The 19754-nt window shown below is 46.9% G+C and overlaps 11 protein-coding genes across 11 annotated transcripts; 5 read left to right on the forward strand and 6 right to left on the reverse strand.

The window, feature by feature from the left end:
- Positions 1–39: 39 nt before the first annotated feature.
- Positions 40–1176, reverse strand: N7509_000760 (Gfo/Idh/MocA family protein; the record flags this gene model as incomplete). The annotated part of the gene is made up of 1 exon (XM_056625397.1): positions 40–1176. One exon carries the CDS (start codon positions 1174–1176, stop codon positions 40–42), a length of 1137 nt encoding a protein of 378 aa, XP_056493979.1.
- Positions 1177–1392: 216 nt separating this feature from the next.
- N7509_000761 (shikimate dehydrogenase family protein) lies at positions 1393–2361 on the forward strand (the record flags this gene model as incomplete). Its single annotated transcript, XM_056625398.1, has 1 exon — positions 1393–2361. The coding sequence occupies one exon, from the start codon at positions 1393–1395 to the stop codon at positions 2359–2361; it is 969 nt and encodes a 322-aa protein (XP_056493980.1).
- Positions 2362–2893: 532 nt separating this feature from the next.
- Positions 2894–4429, forward strand: N7509_000762 (uncharacterized protein; the record flags this gene model as incomplete). Its single annotated transcript, XM_056625399.1, has 8 exons — positions 2894–2923; positions 2980–3121; positions 3202–3575; positions 3629–3697; positions 3775–3889; positions 3947–4115; positions 4172–4211; positions 4262–4429. The coding sequence occupies 8 exons, from the start codon at positions 2894–2896 to the stop codon at positions 4427–4429; spliced, it is 1107 nt and encodes a 368-aa protein (XP_056493981.1).
- A 422-nt stretch (positions 4430–4851) lies between these two features.
- N7509_000763 (uncharacterized protein) lies at positions 4852–5867 on the reverse strand (the record flags this gene model as incomplete). Its single annotated transcript, XM_056625400.1, is given in 6 exon segments — positions 4852–5038; positions 5088–5170; positions 5229–5345; positions 5364–5426; positions 5483–5539; positions 5595–5867. 6 exon segments carry the CDS (start codon positions 5865–5867, stop codon positions 4852–4854), a joined length of 780 nt encoding a protein of 259 aa, XP_056493982.1.
- Positions 5868–6090: 223 nt separating this feature from the next.
- N7509_000764 (sugar phosphate isomerase/epimerase family protein) lies at positions 6091–7127 on the forward strand (the record flags this gene model as incomplete). The annotated part of the gene is made up of 2 exons (XM_056625401.1): positions 6091–6450; positions 6525–7127. The coding sequence occupies 2 exons, from the start codon at positions 6091–6093 to the stop codon at positions 7125–7127; spliced, it is 963 nt and encodes a 320-aa protein (XP_056493983.1).
- A 589-nt stretch (positions 7128–7716) lies between these two features.
- Positions 7717–9632, reverse strand: N7509_000765 (synaptic vesicle transporter; the record flags this gene model as incomplete). Its single annotated transcript, XM_056625402.1, has 5 exons — positions 7717–7962; positions 8022–9204; positions 9308–9378; positions 9441–9517; positions 9569–9632. The coding sequence occupies 5 exons, from the start codon at positions 9630–9632 to the stop codon at positions 7717–7719; spliced, it is 1641 nt and encodes a 546-aa protein (XP_056493984.1).
- An 885-nt stretch (positions 9633–10517) lies between these two features.
- N7509_000766 (uncharacterized protein) lies at positions 10518–11272 on the forward strand (the record flags this gene model as incomplete). The annotated part of the gene is made up of 2 exons (XM_056625403.1): positions 10518–10531; positions 10615–11272. 2 exons carry the CDS (start codon positions 10518–10520, stop codon positions 11270–11272), a joined length of 672 nt encoding a protein of 223 aa, XP_056493985.1.
- A 2926-nt stretch (positions 11273–14198) lies between these two features.
- On the reverse strand, positions 14199–14852 carry N7509_000767 (YwbE family protein; the record flags this gene model as incomplete). The annotated part of the gene is made up of 1 exon (XM_056625404.1): positions 14199–14852. One exon carries the CDS (start codon positions 14850–14852, stop codon positions 14199–14201), a length of 654 nt encoding a protein of 217 aa, XP_056493986.1.
- Positions 14853–15352: 500 nt separating this feature from the next.
- On the reverse strand, positions 15353–17030 carry N7509_000768 (NAD-dependent succinate-semialdehyde dehydrogenase; the record flags this gene model as incomplete). Its single annotated transcript, XM_056625405.1, has 4 exons — positions 15353–15489; positions 15551–16795; positions 16861–16948; positions 17007–17030. 4 exons carry the CDS (start codon positions 17028–17030, stop codon positions 15353–15355), a joined length of 1494 nt encoding a protein of 497 aa, XP_056493987.1.
- A 790-nt stretch (positions 17031–17820) lies between these two features.
- N7509_000769 (homoserine dehydrogenase) lies at positions 17821–18789 on the forward strand (the record flags this gene model as incomplete). Its single annotated transcript, XM_056625406.1, has 1 exon — positions 17821–18789. One exon carries the CDS (start codon positions 17821–17823, stop codon positions 18787–18789), a length of 969 nt encoding a protein of 322 aa, XP_056493988.1.
- Positions 18790–18989: 200 nt separating this feature from the next.
- Positions 18990–19709, reverse strand: N7509_000770 (uncharacterized protein; the record flags this gene model as incomplete). The annotated part of the gene is made up of 1 exon (XM_056625407.1): positions 18990–19709. One exon carries the CDS (start codon positions 19707–19709, stop codon positions 18990–18992), a length of 720 nt encoding a protein of 239 aa, XP_056493989.1.
- Between the last annotated feature and the right edge of the window lie 45 nt (positions 19710–19754).

Raw genomic sequence — 19754 nt, forward strand, 5'->3', positions numbered from 1 at the left:
AGGGGACTGCGAAATGATAGATTCGATTATAACTCGTCTTTAGAAATGAATATTGACAGGAATTCCATCACCTGCTTCCAGTGCGGTGATTACAGCCTCACATACTTTTACAGCGGCCAAGCCATCTTCTTCTGAGCATCTAGGGATTTCGCCCCGTCTGATGACTCTAGCAAAATGTTCCACCTGCTGCTGGAACGGAATCCCATCATCGACCTGGAGGACGTCTCTGCGGATTGGCACATTCCATCCTTCCTCTAAGCCAAGTCTCCTGGCATCCGTGGTATCGTACGCCCACAGTACACCATCCGGCTCCGTCAATGTGCCCTGGGTACCGAAAATCCTATACAAGTCAACAGCGACAGGAGCGGGCGGATACAATGGATTATCTCCCGTTGCGGCCTCCCACCCGAACGGACTAGGGACATTATCGCTGACAATGAACGTCCCTACCACACCATTCGTAAATTGAAGCATTATCGACGCGCCTTCCTCAACAAGATCCACAGGGGGTTTGGTATGGTTCCCCCTGTGTCTAATGGCTGAGACTGCCCATATTCTGTTTACTCGCGATCCAGTCAGATAGTGGAGCACGTCGATGTCATGAATAAAATTCGTCCATATCGGACCTCCGCCTGCTGACCGCAAGGAGCGCCATTGAACCGACGAATAATATGTGTCTGGCTTCTTCGCAGTCCAGGTCCCGGTGATAGCGGTGATTTTTCCGAGCTTGCCGTCGCCGATTGCCCTGCGTGCGGCTACGATGGATGGATGGAAGCGGCGGTGATGACCGACCAGGATATGACAAGACTTTGATTTTGCGAATTCGATTAGCTTTTCACCTGCATTGGAATCCGTGCAAAAGGGTTTCTCGATGAGAATCGCCTTTGGCCGTCCGTGGGTAATCACGTCTTTGGAGACTTGGACATGGAGGCTCGAAGGTACACAGATGATATACGCGTCCGGGGTTTGAATCTCCGAGAAGATGAGGGACTGGACGGAGTCAAAGTATGGAACGCGAAGTTTTGTTGCCAGATCCTTTCCGGAAGGAAATGGGTCGATAATGGCCGATAGGGAGCATGTGGGCGAGGAGAGTAAATACTCTGCATGCAAAGGGGCAATGGTTCCTCCGCCTACAAGAGCAACTGAAATTTTGGGATAATGGGTTTGTGGTTCCATGCTGGATGAATTGAAAATAATAATTCCTTTTCGAGCTATTCAGTGCACGATCGATGGACAACTGGGGTTTAACTGGGGCACGAAGGGAAAGCTCGGGAATTGATTTAACCACCGGTGGTTATAGTTAGCGGGGGCCGCCCGGGCACAACCCCGGGCTTTTCTTTAATAACAAGCCCGCGCCTTCTTCCCCGCATTCATTATACTCTCTGTGCAGCGATGGATATTCTACAACAATCGTACACATACGGCAGCTCGCCACTCACCTCCACGTCGAAATCTGTGTCTCACAATGCGCTTCTCTTCGGGGCTAATATCTCAAAGTCTCTATCACCGCTCCTCCATGGCATACTCTTCAAGTCGAAAAACGCAATATGGCGCTACGGCAAGGTGCAGACGACTGACCAGGCCGAGTTCAAGGCTCGGCTGACTGCAAACGACACGATTGGGACCTCTATCACGATGCCTAATAAGGTGACATTTGGCAAGGCTCTGGATCACCTCACCGAAGAAGCTCACGTCATCGGGGCAGTGAATACCTCATTCGTCAGAGTGGCCCCAAATGGACGTCGCCTCTATATTGGCACGAATACAGACTGTGTCGGGATTCGTGAGGCAATTTCACACCGACATCCCTCGGCCAAATCAGCGACCGACGGCAGAGCAGCGATGGTGATAGGTGGAGGAGGAGCTGCACGCAGCGCCGTATACGCCTTGTGGAAATGGTTCGGACCATCGGAGATCTACATCGTGAATAGACTCGAGTCCGAAGTTGAAGATATAGTGAAACACTTTACGGTCGCAATTCCAAGCATTAAGCTCCGCCATATAAAGTCAATCGATACTGCACAGCAGATGCCGGCACCGTACATAATTATCGGAACCATCCCCGATTCTACTCCGACGGAGCCGGGCGAAGTCCTCTGTGCGAGAATATGCGACATATTTCTTCGTAAGTCGGAGAAAGGACTGCTCGTCGATATGTGTTATATGCCTTCCCCACAGACACATCTCATCATGACTGCGCAAGGTCAAGGATGGAATACAATTGTTGGAACTGAGGTGCTGGTGCGGGTATGCGTGGCTCAGCAGATTTTGTGGGTTGAGGAAGAACCAAACGAAAAGGGCGTCCAGCACGCGTTAGCGGCAATTGGAGAGAAAACAAAGACGAAGCTAGCTAAGTTGTAGTTATTGATAAATGAGATAAAATGAACTGTTTTTACTCAGAATTACGGTGCCTCACAGAGATAGATATCCGAGCGATGCGGAGTGACGGGCGGCCCACGAAGGGACGCTGGGCGCCCATGCCAACGGGCCTCCCCTCTATAGTTAGCGGTGGTGTTTAAGGAACATCAATCACCTGCAGGGCTTCTCTGCCAAGTTCCATGGCCACGTCTTTTGACATTCCGAGATAGTTGCATATTATCTTTTCTTTCCATTCCTGGTGCTGAATATAATTCCGATCTTTCCCACCATACCCTCCGAATTCGCGCCCTTGTGCTGTCGGAGTTTTCTCCGTCTGCGACTCTACGGACGTGAATACCCGAGGGACTTTTTCAATTCCCCGCAAATCGGATACTAGATTAATACACCGGGCCAGTGATAGAACATCTTTATTGAGGGATTTGAAGTGATTTGAAGTCTTACTTATTACCACCATAGCAATCCGCAGTGATTTTTGTCAGCTTTCATCAGTCACCAAAATACGTCTTCCGTGACAATGGCAGCACACATGGCTCCCCTCGCTCAGGTCAGTTCATTGCGTGGCGAAAACACATACTAGTAGTTGTTAACGAGAAACCATAGCCCATCACCCTGAAACTTTCGGGTAAGGTGATCAAGAATCGCATGTACAGGACCCCACTCAGTGAATATGCGTCTACGTACGACGAAAACAACGTTGAGAATTGCGGAAAGCCCTTGCCTCGCTACGCGGAACTGTACCAAGGTATGATTGACTTTTTTTTTGCCTTCCTAACTCAGCCCCAAGTTGAATAGATCGAAAGCTAATTATCATGTGTATATTAGATCTTGCAAATGGTGGCGCAGGCCTGATCTGCACAGGAAACATCCCCATCCACCGAGACAACCTTGAGAACTATAACAACGCGGTTCTCGACATCAATAACCCTTGGGATCCCGTGGAGGCATTCGCGCCCGCTGTACAAGCGGCCAAGTCCCGAGGTGCCTTGTTTTTACCCCAGTTGCAATTTCCCGGTCGTCAAGTCCCTGAATTCCTGAACCCGAATCCGAAGTCGTCGGCCGACCAGCAATTGGAGCCGTGTCTTAACAAAAGCTACGGAAAGCCATCGCCACTCACAACCGAGGAAATCAAGGATTTGATTCACCGATATGTATGGGCGTCGGAAGTGCTTTCCAAAGCTGGGGCAGATGGAATCATCGTATGTTTCTCTCCTTTTTCAGTATTTTTGAGATACTAATCAGTCGTTCTTAGCTCCATGCGAGTCACGGATACATCATGCAGCAATTCCTCTCGCCGTTGATTAACAAGCGCACAGATAAGGTATGATCTAATGACACCTTACAGTTCCCTAGGTTGATTTCGCAAAAGATATATCATTAACTTTGTTGTCCAATTAGTATGGAGGAAGCTTGGAAAACCGCGCCCGGTTTATTCTCGAAGTCGTCAACGCAATCAAGGCTAAATTGCCATCTAACAAATTTGTCATTGCTGCTAAGCTGAATTGCCAAGACTGTACGTTTCCTTCTTCATCAATGGCAATGTGAAAGATTCTTATGCCCGTTTCCATAGTTATCGAAGGCGGAACGAGCTTCGCAGAGACGTGCGTCATCATCAAATGGCTCGAGGACGCCGGTGTCGACTTCTTTGACATCTCCGGGGGCACCTATGCTTCCCCCGCATGGAGAGGAAATATTATGATCGAGTTGGCCGAGCGTCCATCCCAAAAAGAACGTGGAAGGTAAGCAAGCTTCATATCCAGATTAAATCCGTCTACGAAGTCTAATACCGGGCTAGTTATTTTATTGAATGGGCTCAGGAGCTTAAGAAGGTTCTCGTGAGTACATCTCTCTGTCTATCAAAGGCCCCAGCTAATTTCTTAAAAAGTCTCGTGCAGTTATTGGGACCACGGGAGGCTGGCGTGATAGCCATCGCATGTCCGAGGCTGTAGAGCACGGCGATATCGACATGATCGGGCTCGGAAGGCCATTGCGAGAGGATCCGAATTTCGTTAATCAAGTATTGCGAGGTGAGGTGAGACGCAGCAATCTTTAGCCCAAATAATGCCTACCTAGGCGGGCGCATGATACGATCACATTTGATCTCGTGTTTATTTTTGTCTCCATAGATTATAAATCAATTTGAATACTCGGAAACATAATCCTCCGTAGATAGAAGAAACATCAAGCAGCCAGGCTCGCCCATCCACTGAATAATCGCGTAAGGGTGCAGATACACCCTAGAAAATTGGTGGAATTAATTTTAATTGTCACAGAGTATAGTAAAAATGGACAATTGCAACGGTGAATGCAGGTGCAGGAGAAATAGTCGCGGTAATTTCCTCGCTCGTGGCGGGGGATTTAACTGATTTATTTATTTATAAGCCAGCATAAGCTGTGGTACTGTCTTGCAGAATTTCTGTTCAATTTATCGATGTATACTATAATTTTTTTTACTACAAATAGGAGCAGAGTCAACTATATCCCGCGTCCTCCATCTACCTCCAGGGTAGTCCCAGTCACAAACGAGCTTTGGTCTGTCGCCAAATACCACACAGCATTTGCAATGTCCATTGGCTGAGCAACTCGTTTCATCGGCAGCAAATCCTCAATTCTTTGCAGCCGTTCCTGGGAGTCTGCTCCACTACCAATACTTGCTTGAAGCCTGTGATTGTAAGTATCTTGAAGATATATGTGAATGTCCTCGTACGTACATAGATGTGTTACCGACTGCTGGCGCGATACAATTGAATCGGATAGTGGGCGCATACTCTAATGCCATTGTTTTGGTCGCGATCTAGAAATTTTTATTCAGCCATCTCGACATAATTTTCGGGGATAAAAGAGTAATTTACGCTCACTGCTGCCTTCGATGCATTATAAAAGGCAAATCCTGGGCGGGGGCGTGTACAACCGGTACTAATGTCGTTAGAAGCTTGAATAGCACCTACCATCCACTTATTAAAACGGTACTACCTTGTAATATTCACGAAAACACCTTTTCCCTGTTCCATCATAAATGGAACAATAGATCGGGCACTGCAAAAAATTGGCTATCATGACATGAGCAAGTTATGCTTCCAAGCGACACACAACACTAAACACGTACCCTAACATTCACGTTGAAGGTGCGTTCATACTCGCCCATGTCTTTTGTATGGACAGGCTAACAAACGTCAGTCACATCGATCAGATTTCTTTCAGATATTTAGACTACATACACTCTGGGCTCCAGTGATTCCTGCATTGTTGACCACGATATCCAGGCGACCAAACCTGTCTCGGGCAAGCGCCAATGCTTGTTCCCATGTATCTTGTTGAGTCACGTCTCCGAAAAGGAAGTGTATATTTGGACTTCCAGAGGCTTTCTGTTCTCCTTTCTCCTTATTGATGTCGATGATGATTACCTGATAGCTCTCCTGGTGGAATCGATCTGTTATGGTAGCTCCGAATCCATCTGCACCGCCTGTAACGACGGCTACTTTTGCCTGCATATTGAAGTTTCAAACTTGGTGAATGGCACAAAGGGAATTTTGAGCTTTGTTATTGATTTTTTCGGTCTGGCATACCATATTGATGTAGTTATCGAAGCGCCCGCGGCCCGGGCCTTTAAAATATTGGCCGGGTCTCCGACATAACATCTGCTCCAAATATTTACCCCTCCCGTTAGTTGGCAATACCAAAGAGCAAAATCTACATTGTCCAGGAATACTCAAAATGTCTATCATCAAAGTCGCAGTTGCTACAAACTCGCTTGGAAAGTCAGCCGCCGGGCATACAATCCATCGCAAACTACAAGCCGCCAAAACACACGGATTTGACGGTCTCGAAGTGGCCTTTGAATGTCTCGAGGCTCAGGCCGCAACGTATACCTCATTGCCATCAAGAAAGGAGCGCCTTCTCGCAGCTGCCGAAGACATTTACAAAGCAGCGAAATCGTTAGGTCTTGAACTGATCGCCTTGAATCCGTTCGGGGCGTATGATGGTCTCAAAGATCCTCATGATGTAGGCATCCGATTACAGGAAGCAGAGCTCTGGTGCCAGCTTTGTCAGGTTATGCACATCGATATTTTGCAGGTGAGATAAAAACTCCCATATATTACTTTGAAGGTACCGATGATCTACTGCTGAAGTCTGGAAACTTTCTATAGATATGCACAGCACTCTATGGAATTGACGAATCCAAAATTACCGATGACCCAACAGTCATCGCGAAGAATATGCGCACATTGGGTTGCCTAGCGCAGCGCTATAGCCTCCGGGTGGCTTACGAAGCCCCCTCTTGGGGTATCCACAGCAACACCTGGCAACAGGTCCAGAAGATCATTGATCTCGTCGACATGCCGAATGTTGGCCACTGTCTAGACACGTTTCATATTGCATCCAAAGAAGCCGGGGATCCTTTTAGCTCCCTATCTCCAATTCGGAATGATGGATACCGAAATCTTCAGGGTAGTCTCGATGAGCTAAAATGCATTGTTAAACCAGAGAACATTGTTTATTTCCAACTGAGCGACGCGACCGTGGCTGATCCAGATCAGGAAGGATATCCCCGCCGGGATATGAACCAGCCACCGTTCATGACACAGTCCCGTAATTGCCGGATTTATCCATGCGAAGAGGATCGCGGAGGTTGCCTTCCCGTTGTCGATGTTGCCAAAGCTGTATTCGATCTGGGATACCGCGGATGGGTCTCAATGGAGGTATTTCATATCGACATGTGGGAAAGCGGAGCTCGTGAGTTAAATCCATGATCATTCACAGGATAAAACATCAATGCTTATATTACAACGCAGAGTTCCAGATGACTGGGCAAGAAGGGGAATGGAATCTTGGAAGAAGCTAGCACGCCGTTGCGGGTTAAATTCTAGTAAACTATAGGAATTCCCTCCTTTGCATTATGCAATACATTCTAGTAATCCAGGAGGACAGAATATGTGATTGAAAGATAGTATCTAAGAGCCATTGCAGGATGGGAAGGTTTCAAAAGTCATTTGAGACTCAGTATATTAAGTCATATTTTCTTCAAAGAGTAACGATAGTCTTATCGTCGGTCATTCCGATGCCGTGGGAAATGGACATAGCGGACCTTCCGAAGTCTTTCCATAAGACGTAGATAGGACCTTCTGAGGGTAACCTAACATCGGCTTTGGGCAAAACCCCCTTTATTTTCTTTCCTCAAATCCTCCCCGCTCGGATAATATGTCAGTATCTACCCCGTATTTGCAAAGTACATTGTCACTCGAGTCTAGCCACAATGTTGTTTTATTGGAGCTCACAGAGGCGAATTTATTAGGTGAAAAGATACAGATCCTGGCAATATAACAAAATTTGACTCTTTAATTAGTCTCGTAGCCCACATTGCCTAGCAGACCAGGCTTCGTATTTCTTGGCTGTCCTCATGCGGATTTTCTTTCCATAAATTAATAAACCAATGCCCAGGATTATAGAAACGATCGCGACAAGAGCTAATGTCAAAAATACATTTGCAATCCCCGTAGCATCGATCCAGGGTGTCAATGCAACAACGAAGATAGTTGCAAATACATTTCTAACAAATACAACCCCGACCATAGCATCCGAGATGACCTAATAGAAGTCGATGTGAGTTATACCCCAGGAACAGTTATCAAGAATGGCCAGCTTACATTTGTATAAGCATCTGTTATATATGCCAAGACCATTCCAGATGCAGGTGTCATCCCAAAAGTGAAAATACCAACTCCGGCTGCGACGACAGGCCACGGCTTTATTTGGCTCAACCCATAGCCAAACAGCAGTAGACCCACAGGAACAAATATTCCAAAGGCCAGCAAAAGCCAGAGCCTCATTTCTGGCTCGTAGACACCGCGATTCCTCTTAGTGAGCCAAAGTATGATCTTATCACTAAAAAAGCCACTCAGCAGTGTACCCAAGCTCGTTCCAATAAAACCAGGTATGCCGGACATGAGACCAATCTGGTCGGATGTGAAGTAATATGGTGGCAAAATCATGTAGGCCGCAATAACAGTCACCGAGACTTGATAGCACGCAGTAACAATTCCATATATCAAAGCCGCATATGCCACCGCGGGAATAGTGCATATCACCACGAAAGGGCGGCCCGCGTGAGATATGGAGGTGGTGAAAGACTCCGGCGAACTAGACCAAAGTTTCAATCGCTGGATATAAGAAGCTCGAGGCGGTACACAAAAGCTGGCAGATTGCGCAAGCGTATCTCTATCCTGTGCTGAAAGAGGGCCCACATTCTTTTCCTCGTCCCTCCCACTTAGGAATCGTGATTTTCTGTTGGGGCCGGGGAGGGAGACGGGCGCTGCACCTTCAACCAGTGGAGTGAATTTTGTTTCCTCGTAAAAAAGGAAGAACAAAACCAAGCAGATACCGAGAAGTATTGAAACCCAGATCCAAACCCAACGCCAGCCCTGGCCCGCTGTCACATATCCTGCCGCGACTGGCGCGAGTGAGTTAGCAACAATCACTACCCAGACATAGATGGATGTCATGACGCCTCTTTGATGAACGAAAAAGATATCCGCAACTGTCATTTGTACAATAGCTTCAGCAAGTGAGCCAAAGAAGCAATTGAATGCATTGATGAGCATCAAGTCCGCGACATTCTGTATTCTGGAGGCCCATACACTGATTGCAATCTGCAGGGTAGTACTGATAATATAGCTTGGGCGCCGGCCGAATTTTATCGCAACTGGCATAAAGAGTATGACGCCAAAGCAAAGCGCCGCGGAGCCTACCGCGTAGCTGTTGGTGAGGGTTTCGTAGCTGAAGCCGAGCTCCGTATTCATTGGTTCCCATGTAGGTGTAGACACACCCAGCCTAGAATACAAAACCAAAGTTGTAAAGTTTAGCCCAGGTATAATCCATCACACTGGGCGATGCCTGAAAAGGCAGCCAGAAGGCTGGGGAGCGTTCTTCTTACAAAGAATATATCAGCAAGGTGTAGAATAGCACGAGAGTGAAATTTAGGGATTTCTCCCAGGATTTCCAATTCTGCGACTCGGTGTCAACGATAAGGACGAGCGCGATATGGGAAAATGTACCGCAATCCGTACCAATGGATCGTTTGGATCATTTGACGGAGTAGGCCGAAGAAGCACTGTTTCGTCGTGAAGTCCCTCCTCGTTCCAGACTAGTATGTTCTGTCAGAGGCTTAATATTTTTGAAGATTGGCTAAACAAACCTCGAAGAATGGTTGTGCCTGGAGGGTCTTTATTCACATCTAGAGACGGTGTATCTTGGTTCATCTTTAATACGTTCGATGCGTGCTGGAATATTTCTTGAATGGATATCTGCGAAAAATTCCGTTTCGGCTAGAGACAAAACTGGACCTTTAAAGTAGTCAACCCCGCATTTTCCAAAGCTTGCGAAGATATATAACAAGTTCCGAGTCAGGACCGGTACTTGAGCCGCTATCAGTATCAGACTTTAAATGCGATTGGCTTATACGGTACGCGAGGATCGGTTGCACCGGTAACGTGGCTTGAAGGAGGTTTTGGTGGTAACTAAATGGAAATAATTTGTCGGTATCTCCGACGACGCGAGTTGCCACTTTTCTCTTTCTATCAAGTATGACTAGGGCATTTACGCAGGCCCCCTTGTAAGCGAATCTCAATATAAATCGATAGAGCTCCAATTTAGATACGCTATATACTCCTTTCTGCCATTTGAAGTACATACAAACATAGGGTGTCGCAAAAGGGCTTCCCATCCCGCAAGCCGTACTTAACCCAAACTACTAACGAGGTAGGCTGGCATGTTTTTCTTTAGTCTTAAGACAGCACCGACTCACTGATAGGGCTAGTGTGGGTGATATGGGTGTCAATTTTAGAGACTCAGATTGGGGCTTTCCTGCGCCCGGGTTTGATCTATTCTTGTATCCATGTACATAAAACCCCGGCCGCATCAATCGGTGACCTACGGTAGGCAGTACTTAAAGAGACCAAAGCGTCGATCCCTGCTCAACCCGGTAGTACTAGTATATACCAGGCCAGGACGCCTTGCCAAGGTGTTAGCTCCCTCTCGCGGCAAATTCTACATTCACTGCCCCAATTCTTCTTTGGCTGTAATATATGACAAAACCAAACTGTGTTCTGAAACTTGAACCAGCACTTAGCTCTTTTACTAAGACTATGCGCTGTCCTAGGTATGTTACTAAATAGACCTCACACTCTCTGCTCTTTTTTTTCCGCTCCTCTTTCTGACGTTTCATGTCTGCAACTTATTTAGTGGATACGACAAAGTCCTAAACGAAGCCAAGGGGAGCAAAGTATGGGGAACGTGTGTATCAAGCGTAGATCCCGATCAGGGGCTCACATATGCATACTATTTGAGGGAGGACGATAAATGGATTGTCACCACCAACGCAAGCATCGCCACCACAAGCACCAGATACAAGCATCCAGCGTATCGCACTGTCATCGGATTTACTAGAGTACCTGGCTTTAATACTGCACCGGTATCCAGTACTTCTCTCCCTGGCGCCGATTTTGGATCGGGCCTGAAAACGAGCGCAAAAGCGGGTATTGAGGTTGGTGTCAGCCTGGGGGTCACTGTGCTTCTTGCATTATTTGGGTTTGTGTATTTTCTTGGGAGGAAAAAGCGGAAAGGCTCTTCTGAACAGACAGTTGCTGAAGACTCTGGTAAATCTACGGAATGGCATGCGTCAGAACCCTGCGAGCTGGATGGGAAGGATGATCGGCCTCCGACTCGGCAGGAATTGCAGTCTAAGAGTGATACGCCGGAGTTAGAAGGCAATCAAGGTGGTTTGACACAAGAGTTGGAAGGGGTGAATGATTGGCCACCAATTGAGTTTGAGGCTACAAATCCGGCCGACAAAGGCATGGAGAGGACCACGGGAGGCATCAATAGTACAACTTCCGAATAACGTACAATCGGATAGCCGGCATCACCGGCATCAACGATGTACCAGGTTCATGTTCAAGTTCGCGACAAATCTCAATAGCTAGACTTTCTAACTATTTAATGGATCCGTGTGTTTGTCTAGGGATGGTTGTTGCACATAGGATATCATTTCTAGTTGAGTAGGCCGATTCCATGGTTTTTGAAATTTCAATTGATGCGAAACATTGAGAATATGACCGCTGATATGGTAAGGTTAGATACGACTAAACCTCAGGCCGCAGAAAAACTCTACTCTATAGAAGCATCACCCGGTTGTAGCTTATCACAAAATTGCGGTGAGGTTCGGCTGTGCCAAGATTGATCTTCCGCCGCGGATATCAATGTTGTGGTGGGTTTTATTTACTCACCCTTGTCACCTTCAATCACGCAACATTGGGGAGTAGTCTTTTTTCTTCAACAGAAGCACAATACATGTTCCTTTTTTAACAGAAATCCAGTACATACGACCATAGGGTGTGGAGAACAGGGCTTCCCGTCCGCTCAGCCGTACTTAAGCCACACGCCGGCAGGTTAGTAGTATGGTGGGTGACCACATGCGAATCCCTGCTGTTGTATGTTTTGTTTTTTGATTCCTTCGGTTTAGTCTTTGCCACCGTCGGCGACCCTTTCAAACCATACCTGAGAGATTGCTGCTGGGTTCATAGCCTGTTGAAATTTAAAAGAAAAGTCAATTGATTATTGCCACCTGGGCAGTATTCCAGAGGGAAAGATAAGGCTACTAGTAGTATATATACAATAATTAGTCAAGTCGCTGGAAATCAACTTGGCCGTCCATATAGACACCTGGGGAATTATTTTCGATGTGGCTTCGTTCCTGATCTGCACCAGCCTCGTATAACAACAAGTATCGCTTCAAGGACCTCGGGAATATCCAGCAAATTGGGCTCCATGCACCCGTGGGTGTGGGATGCCTTGTTGGTATAAACTACCAAGCTCAAATAGAGGTTGCTTTGAGACTTTGGTGAGTTTCCCAGGAAGCCTCCTATTGGGAAAGTGTGCATCAATTTTGTCTGGAATGTTGAGCCCTGGAGCTCCACAAACCAGGCAGTTCTGCCATCCATGTGGGCCCTTGGGTTCAAAGCTATCGAGCATATGCATCGGATGTTTCAGGTGAGACTGATGAGACCTAAAATCCTTCATGGTTTAGAGCAATTTAATCTCCCATAATTTACCTTTTCTACAACAGCAATTTTGATAGCAATGTAGGTCTCTTCCTGTCAATCACCACCTTTGGTTCAGCTAGCGCTCCGTGGGTCACCCAATCTAGAATATGCTTTGATCTCTCGCCGCCCAAACTGTTGAATAGCCTCCCCATCCGTAACACCCTGCGAGTCAGGAGATCATGCGACGCGTGGAAACGCATGATTTTGATTTCCTCAATTCTCCAAAATAGTCTCTTGGTGCATGTCAAATAATTTCTTTGCGCCGTTCATCTTCGAAGTCGTCCATTTTTGAGCCCATTCTATATAACAAAGCAAACCTTAGAAGTTCTATGAATTCGGGCCTCGGGAAGTCTTGTGCTATACTGCTAGTAGCATAGCAGCAAGGGGTTTCAATTTTAAAGGAAGATTTCTGAACAATCTGAACTACTAACCAGACATCAATTCACTATCCTTTCATCAAATTCGAAGGGTCTCGATACTAAATGACACTCCGTTTCTTCAAGGTAAAAATCTCCGTTGTTCTAGCTAATTGCTGCAAATTCCAAGCAAGATGCTCACTGTGTCGTCACCGAAATTCGCAGCAACGATATCAAAAGCACCATACTTGTTGAAGTCACCCACTGCAACGCTATATGAATTGGCCCCCACAGGGTATGTAACTTGTGGCAGGAAGCTCCCTGATGCAGTCGCAAGCAAAACAGTGAATGGTTTTGCTAACAAAGTCCGCAGCCACAATATCAAAACGACCATCATTGTTGAAGTCGCCCACTGCGACACCATATGGAGTACTAGTAGACCCCACGGAGAACGCACTAGCCTGTGTCTGGAAATTCCCCATTCCATCCCCGTACAACACGCTCACTGTACTGTCACATAACATTGGGAGTTATAATATCAAGATTGCCATTCCCAATGAAATCGCCCACTGCAACGCCCTCAGGAGCAAACCCCACAGGGAAAGTAGTTTGCTGGAAGCCTCCTGATCCATCCCCAATCAACACACTCAAGGTATTGTCGCTTTCATTGGCAGTCACAAGTCTAGCTTACCATCATTGTTGAAAAAGCCCACTGCAACAGCTGGTGGATTTAATCCCACATTGAACGTAGTAGCGCTGTCGGGAAATTCCCCGTTCCGTCCCCAAACAGCACGCTCACTGTATTGTCACCAAATTCGCAGTTACAATATCGAGATGGATCAAGCCAGAATAATAACTAACAAAAATTAGCAGGTACAGAATATTAGTAGACTGGCAGTCAAGATTGACGGGGTGGTCAAGTGGCGGTCTGCCGGTGGAAGTTACAGGAGGAAAGGCGGCCGTTTTTGGCAGCAGGGGCTGTTGTTTTTGGTGTCAGTTTCACAGGCCCTTACTATATTATATGTGTAATTACTACTCCTACATGTGCCCTGAAACGAATGAAGTGAGAGAAAGAGCACTAATCAACGCGTCGGCATGTAGCCCTGACCTGAGTGCCAGTGTACAACTGAGATTTGAAGAGAACTTTGGAAGCCAACCACAGTATACCTAGGTAGTCATCAAGAAAAGCAACTTGAAGTAGATAAGTTATATATTGTCTAAATAGATTGGAAGTTTTCTTTTTCTAGATGGTTGTTGTCTTGGAGCCCAGACTCGGCCGTTATTGATATGATAACGATTATCGCGACATACCAACTTGCTGGTGCATCTCTTCTTTGAGATATTGGATTTTCGTCTAATATCTCACACATCACTCCCCAAAATGACCTGCGACATGATGTGCCACGGCAGCCTCATCGCCCTCAAATACGTTGCAAATAGGACACGACACGATCGCCGTTGTTGCTTGGGTAGTAGCACTTGCATCTGCAACGGTGCCATCATGCCTTTCGTCGACATTCTTCTGTCCCTGAGTTTTACCACCACGTTTCTTTCCCTTATCAGGACGAATATACATATCCAGCCCCAACGGTTCTGACGAAGGCTCTTCGGGGCCATCAAGACGCATATCGCGCGCACCAAACCGATTGCGTCTCCCACTTGCATCGCCTCCCTCTGTTCTTAATTGCATGCCACCCTCGGCCTCTTGTATGTTTCCAGGCTGTCTATCAATTTCTTCTTGTTTCGGGCCCGATGGCTCATCGCCACTCTGCAGGCTCTGCACCCTTCCGACGCGCCCATCAGTGAGACGCACTTTGACGCCCCGGGGGTGATCCCCGCGCGTAAGTAATTCGCTAACTGCGCCTGAAACTGTCCGGCCTGTGGGCTGGTCGGCCTTGAGGACAATGTTGACGACTGTGCCAGGGTTGATGGATCTTGAGGGGGGCACGCGTGGGTGGGAGGGGCGCGAGCCACCGCGCCCACCACGCCCACCACGTCCGCCATGAGGTTTTTGGCGATTCATCTTGGTATGGATATTTTTAGGACAAGGCGTAAACAATAATAATGATGGAAGGGGGCGTGTCAAGACACTCGCGCGGCTCGGTAGGTGAAGCATGAAATCTTTGAAATGCTGATGTGGGTCCGGGTATGATCTCAGTGTCAGTTCTCAGCACTGCAACTCCATCTATTCTATCGATGGCTGACTGAAGCTCGGGACCTTGAAATTTGCTGCATGCATGAGAATATCTAGGAGAGGGAGAGAAAGAGAGAGAGAGAGAGTGTGTGTGTGTGTGTGTGTGTGGCAACAACTCGAACGGGTAGGCGATCTCGGCGCCTGAGGCAACAACCTCAACAATAACAAACAGCAAACACTTTTTGCACGAATGCATGGATAGTCTAGCTCTCGAAACAGGGTCTGGGAAGGCGTTCAGTTCCACGTTCATTAATATCATCCTCTCGAAAAAGTCTAATTGCAAAGTTGTATACATAATCATATTAGAGGTAAGAGATCCCCTAGGAGCTTCAAGTTTGGCTCTCAACGGTGAGCGTTCCCGTTTTGGAGATCAAATACTCCTCGATTGCAACATCCTTGCCTGCCTCCTTTCCATAGCCTGATTCTTTGATACCGCCAAAGGGCGACTCCGCACATGACGAGTTACCTTTGGTGTGTTCATTAGTATTCATGTAAACAGCGAAGATTTCAGATTGATTTCCACATACCTGTATTCATGCCGATCATACCAGCTTCAAGACTTTCTAGGAGTCTCCATGTTCGATCAACATCCTTGGTGAAAAAGTAAGAGGCGAGGCCCATATTGGTATCATTTGCCTGCTTAACGGCTTCCGCTTCAGTTTCAAACTTGTATAGCCCGAGCAATGGCCCGAATATCTCTTCTTTGGTTGTCAACATGTCGGAAGTCATGTTAGAGATGATCGTAGGCTCAAAAAAGTAGCCATTTGAATCATTTGGCTGTTTTCCACCACATAACACTTTGCCGCCCTTGCTCACAGCGTCGGCAACATGCGTCTCAAGCTTCTCGATCCCTCGACATGTGGTGAGAGGACCCATCGTTGTTGTGGGATCGACCCCATGTCCAACGCGAAGCTTCTGAGTAGCATTCAATATCAACTGGGCGAATTTATCATAGACTCCGCTTTGGACATAAACTCTGTTGGCGTGAGTACATGCTTGGCCAGCAGTACGCCACTTAAGAATCATAAGCGCAGCGACTGCCTGATCAAGGTCACCGTCGTCAAAAACGAGGAAGGGGCAATTTCCGCCCAGCTCCATTGTAAGCTTCTTCAAGCCCTCGCTGCAATGCCTGGCAACGATGCTTCCCACTCGAGTACTGCCAGTGAATGTCACCTTCCGCACAAGCGGATGCTTACACAGTCGCTCGCTGACACTGGGTGTACTCTCATTATCTGTCGATATAACATTCAAAACGCCAGCTGGAAGCCCAGCCCGAAGAGCCAGATCGGCCAAGGCCATAACGCTCAGAGGTGTTTCGGGAGAAGGCTTCACGATCATAGAACAACCCGCTGCAAGGGCTGCTGCAACCTTCCGAATAATCATTGCGACCGGGAAGTTCCAAGGAACCAAAGCGACGCTCACGCCGATGGGCTGCTTTATCACGAAAGTGCGGCGGTTTGAGATCGAGGGCTGGGCAACGGACCCTCGAACACGCTCGGCTTCTCCTGCAAACCACCAGGCAAATCCCAAGGCATAGTCAACCTCGCCAACAGCCTCAGTCATAGGCTTGCCGGTTTCATAAACAACAATTTTGGCAATGTCCTCCCGGGCATTGGTTATAAGCTCGTGCCATTTGAGGAGGATCTTGGCTCGCTGGCGAGGATTGACGGTTCGGTAGCTTTCGAAGGCGGCTTGGGAGCTTTCGACATATTGGTCCACGTCGGTGGTATCATTCGCAGGGCATGAAGCAAAGACTCTTTTAGACCCAGGGTCTATGGGAGCAATGAATTATCAGCATCTAGAGAGGCTGGTGGGTGATAATTTGGGAGAGACAAACCTTCCACGTCAAATGTCTTTCCCGATTTTGCCTTTACCCATTTACCATTGAGAAGCGATGCTTCATGGAAGAGTGAGGGGTCGTTCAACTAGTGAACAGTTAGAATCTCGATCCGACAAAAAATAAATTTCGTGCGGGGTTCAGACCGTAAATAAAGCCGACTTGGTCATCTTTCTGGTTCTTTGTTCACTTCCGGTTCTTTGTTCACTGATTGGAAAGTGATCTGATTTTTGGGTTGCGATTCGGCTTTTATTTATATGGCACTGCTCCTCGGGGCTCTACTATCTAGCCAAATTGCCTACCTTTTTGAAATTACCAAGTACTCCTCCCACTCGATTCATGTTTACATCAACTAACGATTACGTGGAAAGATGGAGTAGTCCCGACCGGGAACCGGCCATGTATCCGGCTTTTAGCTATTGAAATATTTTAACAGAACTACGGCAGTAATCGTTTGATTAGAAAACCAAGATAAGATTTACACTAGTCACAGATCATTTTCCGCGTAGAGGGGTGCGGGAAAGTGGGGTGGCGCAGAGTCCTCGGCGCAGGGACGGAGGCGGGCCGAAAAGTCACGTAATCGAACGATGACCGATGACAGTCAGCGCTGATGCCCTTGTAATCAGTATTCAAGTTCATAGTATTAACTTGTATCTTTTGATTATTTAAGTATCAATTGATCCTTGTTCGTCAGAGTCTAAAAAAATATTAATTGCTTGAATCGCCTTCAAACTATCAGTTCAAGACACAGAGTCCTCGAAATGGCTCCTCCCAAGCATGTCAATATTGCGGTGATTGGCAAGTGATTTAAACCCAAATTCAAAGGGTCATACTGGGAAAAAATATCTAATATATTTCCATTTTGCAGGTACCGGTGGAGTGGGATCGGTTTTCATGTCTCAACTTTCATGGATCGCGAAGAATACACCATCAACACATTTCAGCCTTTGCTATATCGCCATGATTGACAAAGCCCTGTATCACCAAGACTACTCCGAGATTGAAATTGATACTGCGGTCAAAACCATGGAAAAATCAAGCTCCCCACCACCCACAATTCCCGCCATTATCGATTATCTTTCAGGTGCGCCTCACAAAGTCATCATGGTGGATAATACTAGCTCTGGAGCAATCGCCGAGTCATATCCAAGCTTCCTGAGACGAGGCATCAGCATTGTGACTCCAAATAAAAAAGCTTTCTCCGGAAGTTACCAGCTCTGGCAAGATATCTTCAGTGCCGCAAAGTCTGGCGGGTCGCTCGTTTATCACGAGTCATCGGTGGGAGCAGGCATGCCAATTATTTCAACCATGAAAGACTTCGTCCATACTGGCGACGAAGTGACAAAAATTGAAGGTGTCTTCAGCGGCACCATGTCATATCTGTTCAATTCTTTCGCCCCTTTGAATGGAACGGGTAGCAAGTGGTCGGATAATGTGAAGAAAGCGAAAGAGCTTGGATTCACGGAGCCTGATCCTCGTGATGATCTCAATGGTCTCGATGTCGCTAGGAAACTTACAATCTTGGGTCGGTTAGCTGGATTGCCAATTGAAAATCCCAGCTCATTTCCCGTGCAGAGTTTGATTCCGAAAGAGCTGGAATCTGCGAAAAATGGGGATGAGTTCCTCCAGAAACTGCACGAATTTGACTCGCAAATGGAAGAGCAAAAGGCTGCGGCGCAGAAAGCTGGAAAGGTTGTACGATACGTCGGCAGCATTGATATGGCCAGCAAGAAAGTCAAAGTTGGCATGGAATGGTTCGATCCGACGGACCCTATCGCTACGCTGAAGGGGAGCGACAATATCATCAGTTTCCACACAAAGCGTTATGGAAGCATGCCACTAATTATACGCGGCCAAGGGGCTGGTGGAGATGTCACTGCCATGGGTGTTTCTGGCGATCTGCTGAAGGTCTTGGTTCAGCTCGGTTAGCTAAATTGAACATTATTAGTACTAAACACCTCACGTGTCGTGATTTTGCAGATTTATTTTTCAATGCTGCGGGACATTGTAAGAATAATAATAATAAAAAATAACATCAAAACATTTGTCCTCTTCATTGAGCATATTCTTCACACAATAAATACAACTAGAAATAAACATATCATTATCCTCGTAAGTCCAGACATTATTCAACCCGTGATCCAAGTTTTCCAAATAGGCGAGTCGTATGAGAAATCAACAAAGTTACGGTACGTCTGGAATGTCTGTGTATCAAGCGGCTTCGGACAAGTCAGGCGGCACTGGACATCTGGTCTTAAGGGAATCCCCTGGGCTGCAATGTCGAAGTTATGATCGTAGAGCTCCGGGTAACTTCCAAAGAATGATGGGTCGATCTTATAGATAGACACACCGCAAGCCATGTTAAGTTTGTTGAAAACAGCCCTAGAACACACAGGGGATGTAAAAATGGTTGCAACATCAGGTGCAGGAAGAGCGGCCTCTAAGATGGCAGGGTCTTCTTCTACCTTCGAATCGAAGTTCGCAATGATGTCTGTAACGCGGATGTAGGCTTTTATTGTAGGAGCTCCGATGATCAGCTCAGACATCCAAGTCTCAACCACATAACTGCTCACAGTATCGCAAAATATTTGGTCGATCTGCGGGTTGGCTGAATGAAGTTGAATGAGACGGTCACGAATTGAAGGAAATGGTATCCAATCAATGACGCTGGGATATGGGGTCTGCAACTGCAATGCGGTGGGCCGATATTGGGGATGAATTGAGTTGTATGTCTTTGTGCATGGATTTATTTGCCATGCTGTGAGATTGACGATATGGTAAAATCGAGTTTTCGCATACCACTTCATCACATCCGGTCTCGTAAGACTATTGAAGAGAGATAAAAGCATCATGACTTCTTGGTAAAAGCTATCAAGAGGTCAGCCAATATCATT

Source organism: Penicillium cosmopolitanum (assembly GCF_028827165.1).
Source record: "Penicillium cosmopolitanum strain IBT 29677 chromosome Unknown utg000003l:1.0-3747932.0:1.0-3751027.0, whole genome shotgun sequence".
In the NCBI taxonomy this organism is placed as follows: Eukaryota; Fungi; Ascomycota; class Eurotiomycetes; order Eurotiales; family Aspergillaceae; genus Penicillium; species Penicillium cosmopolitanum.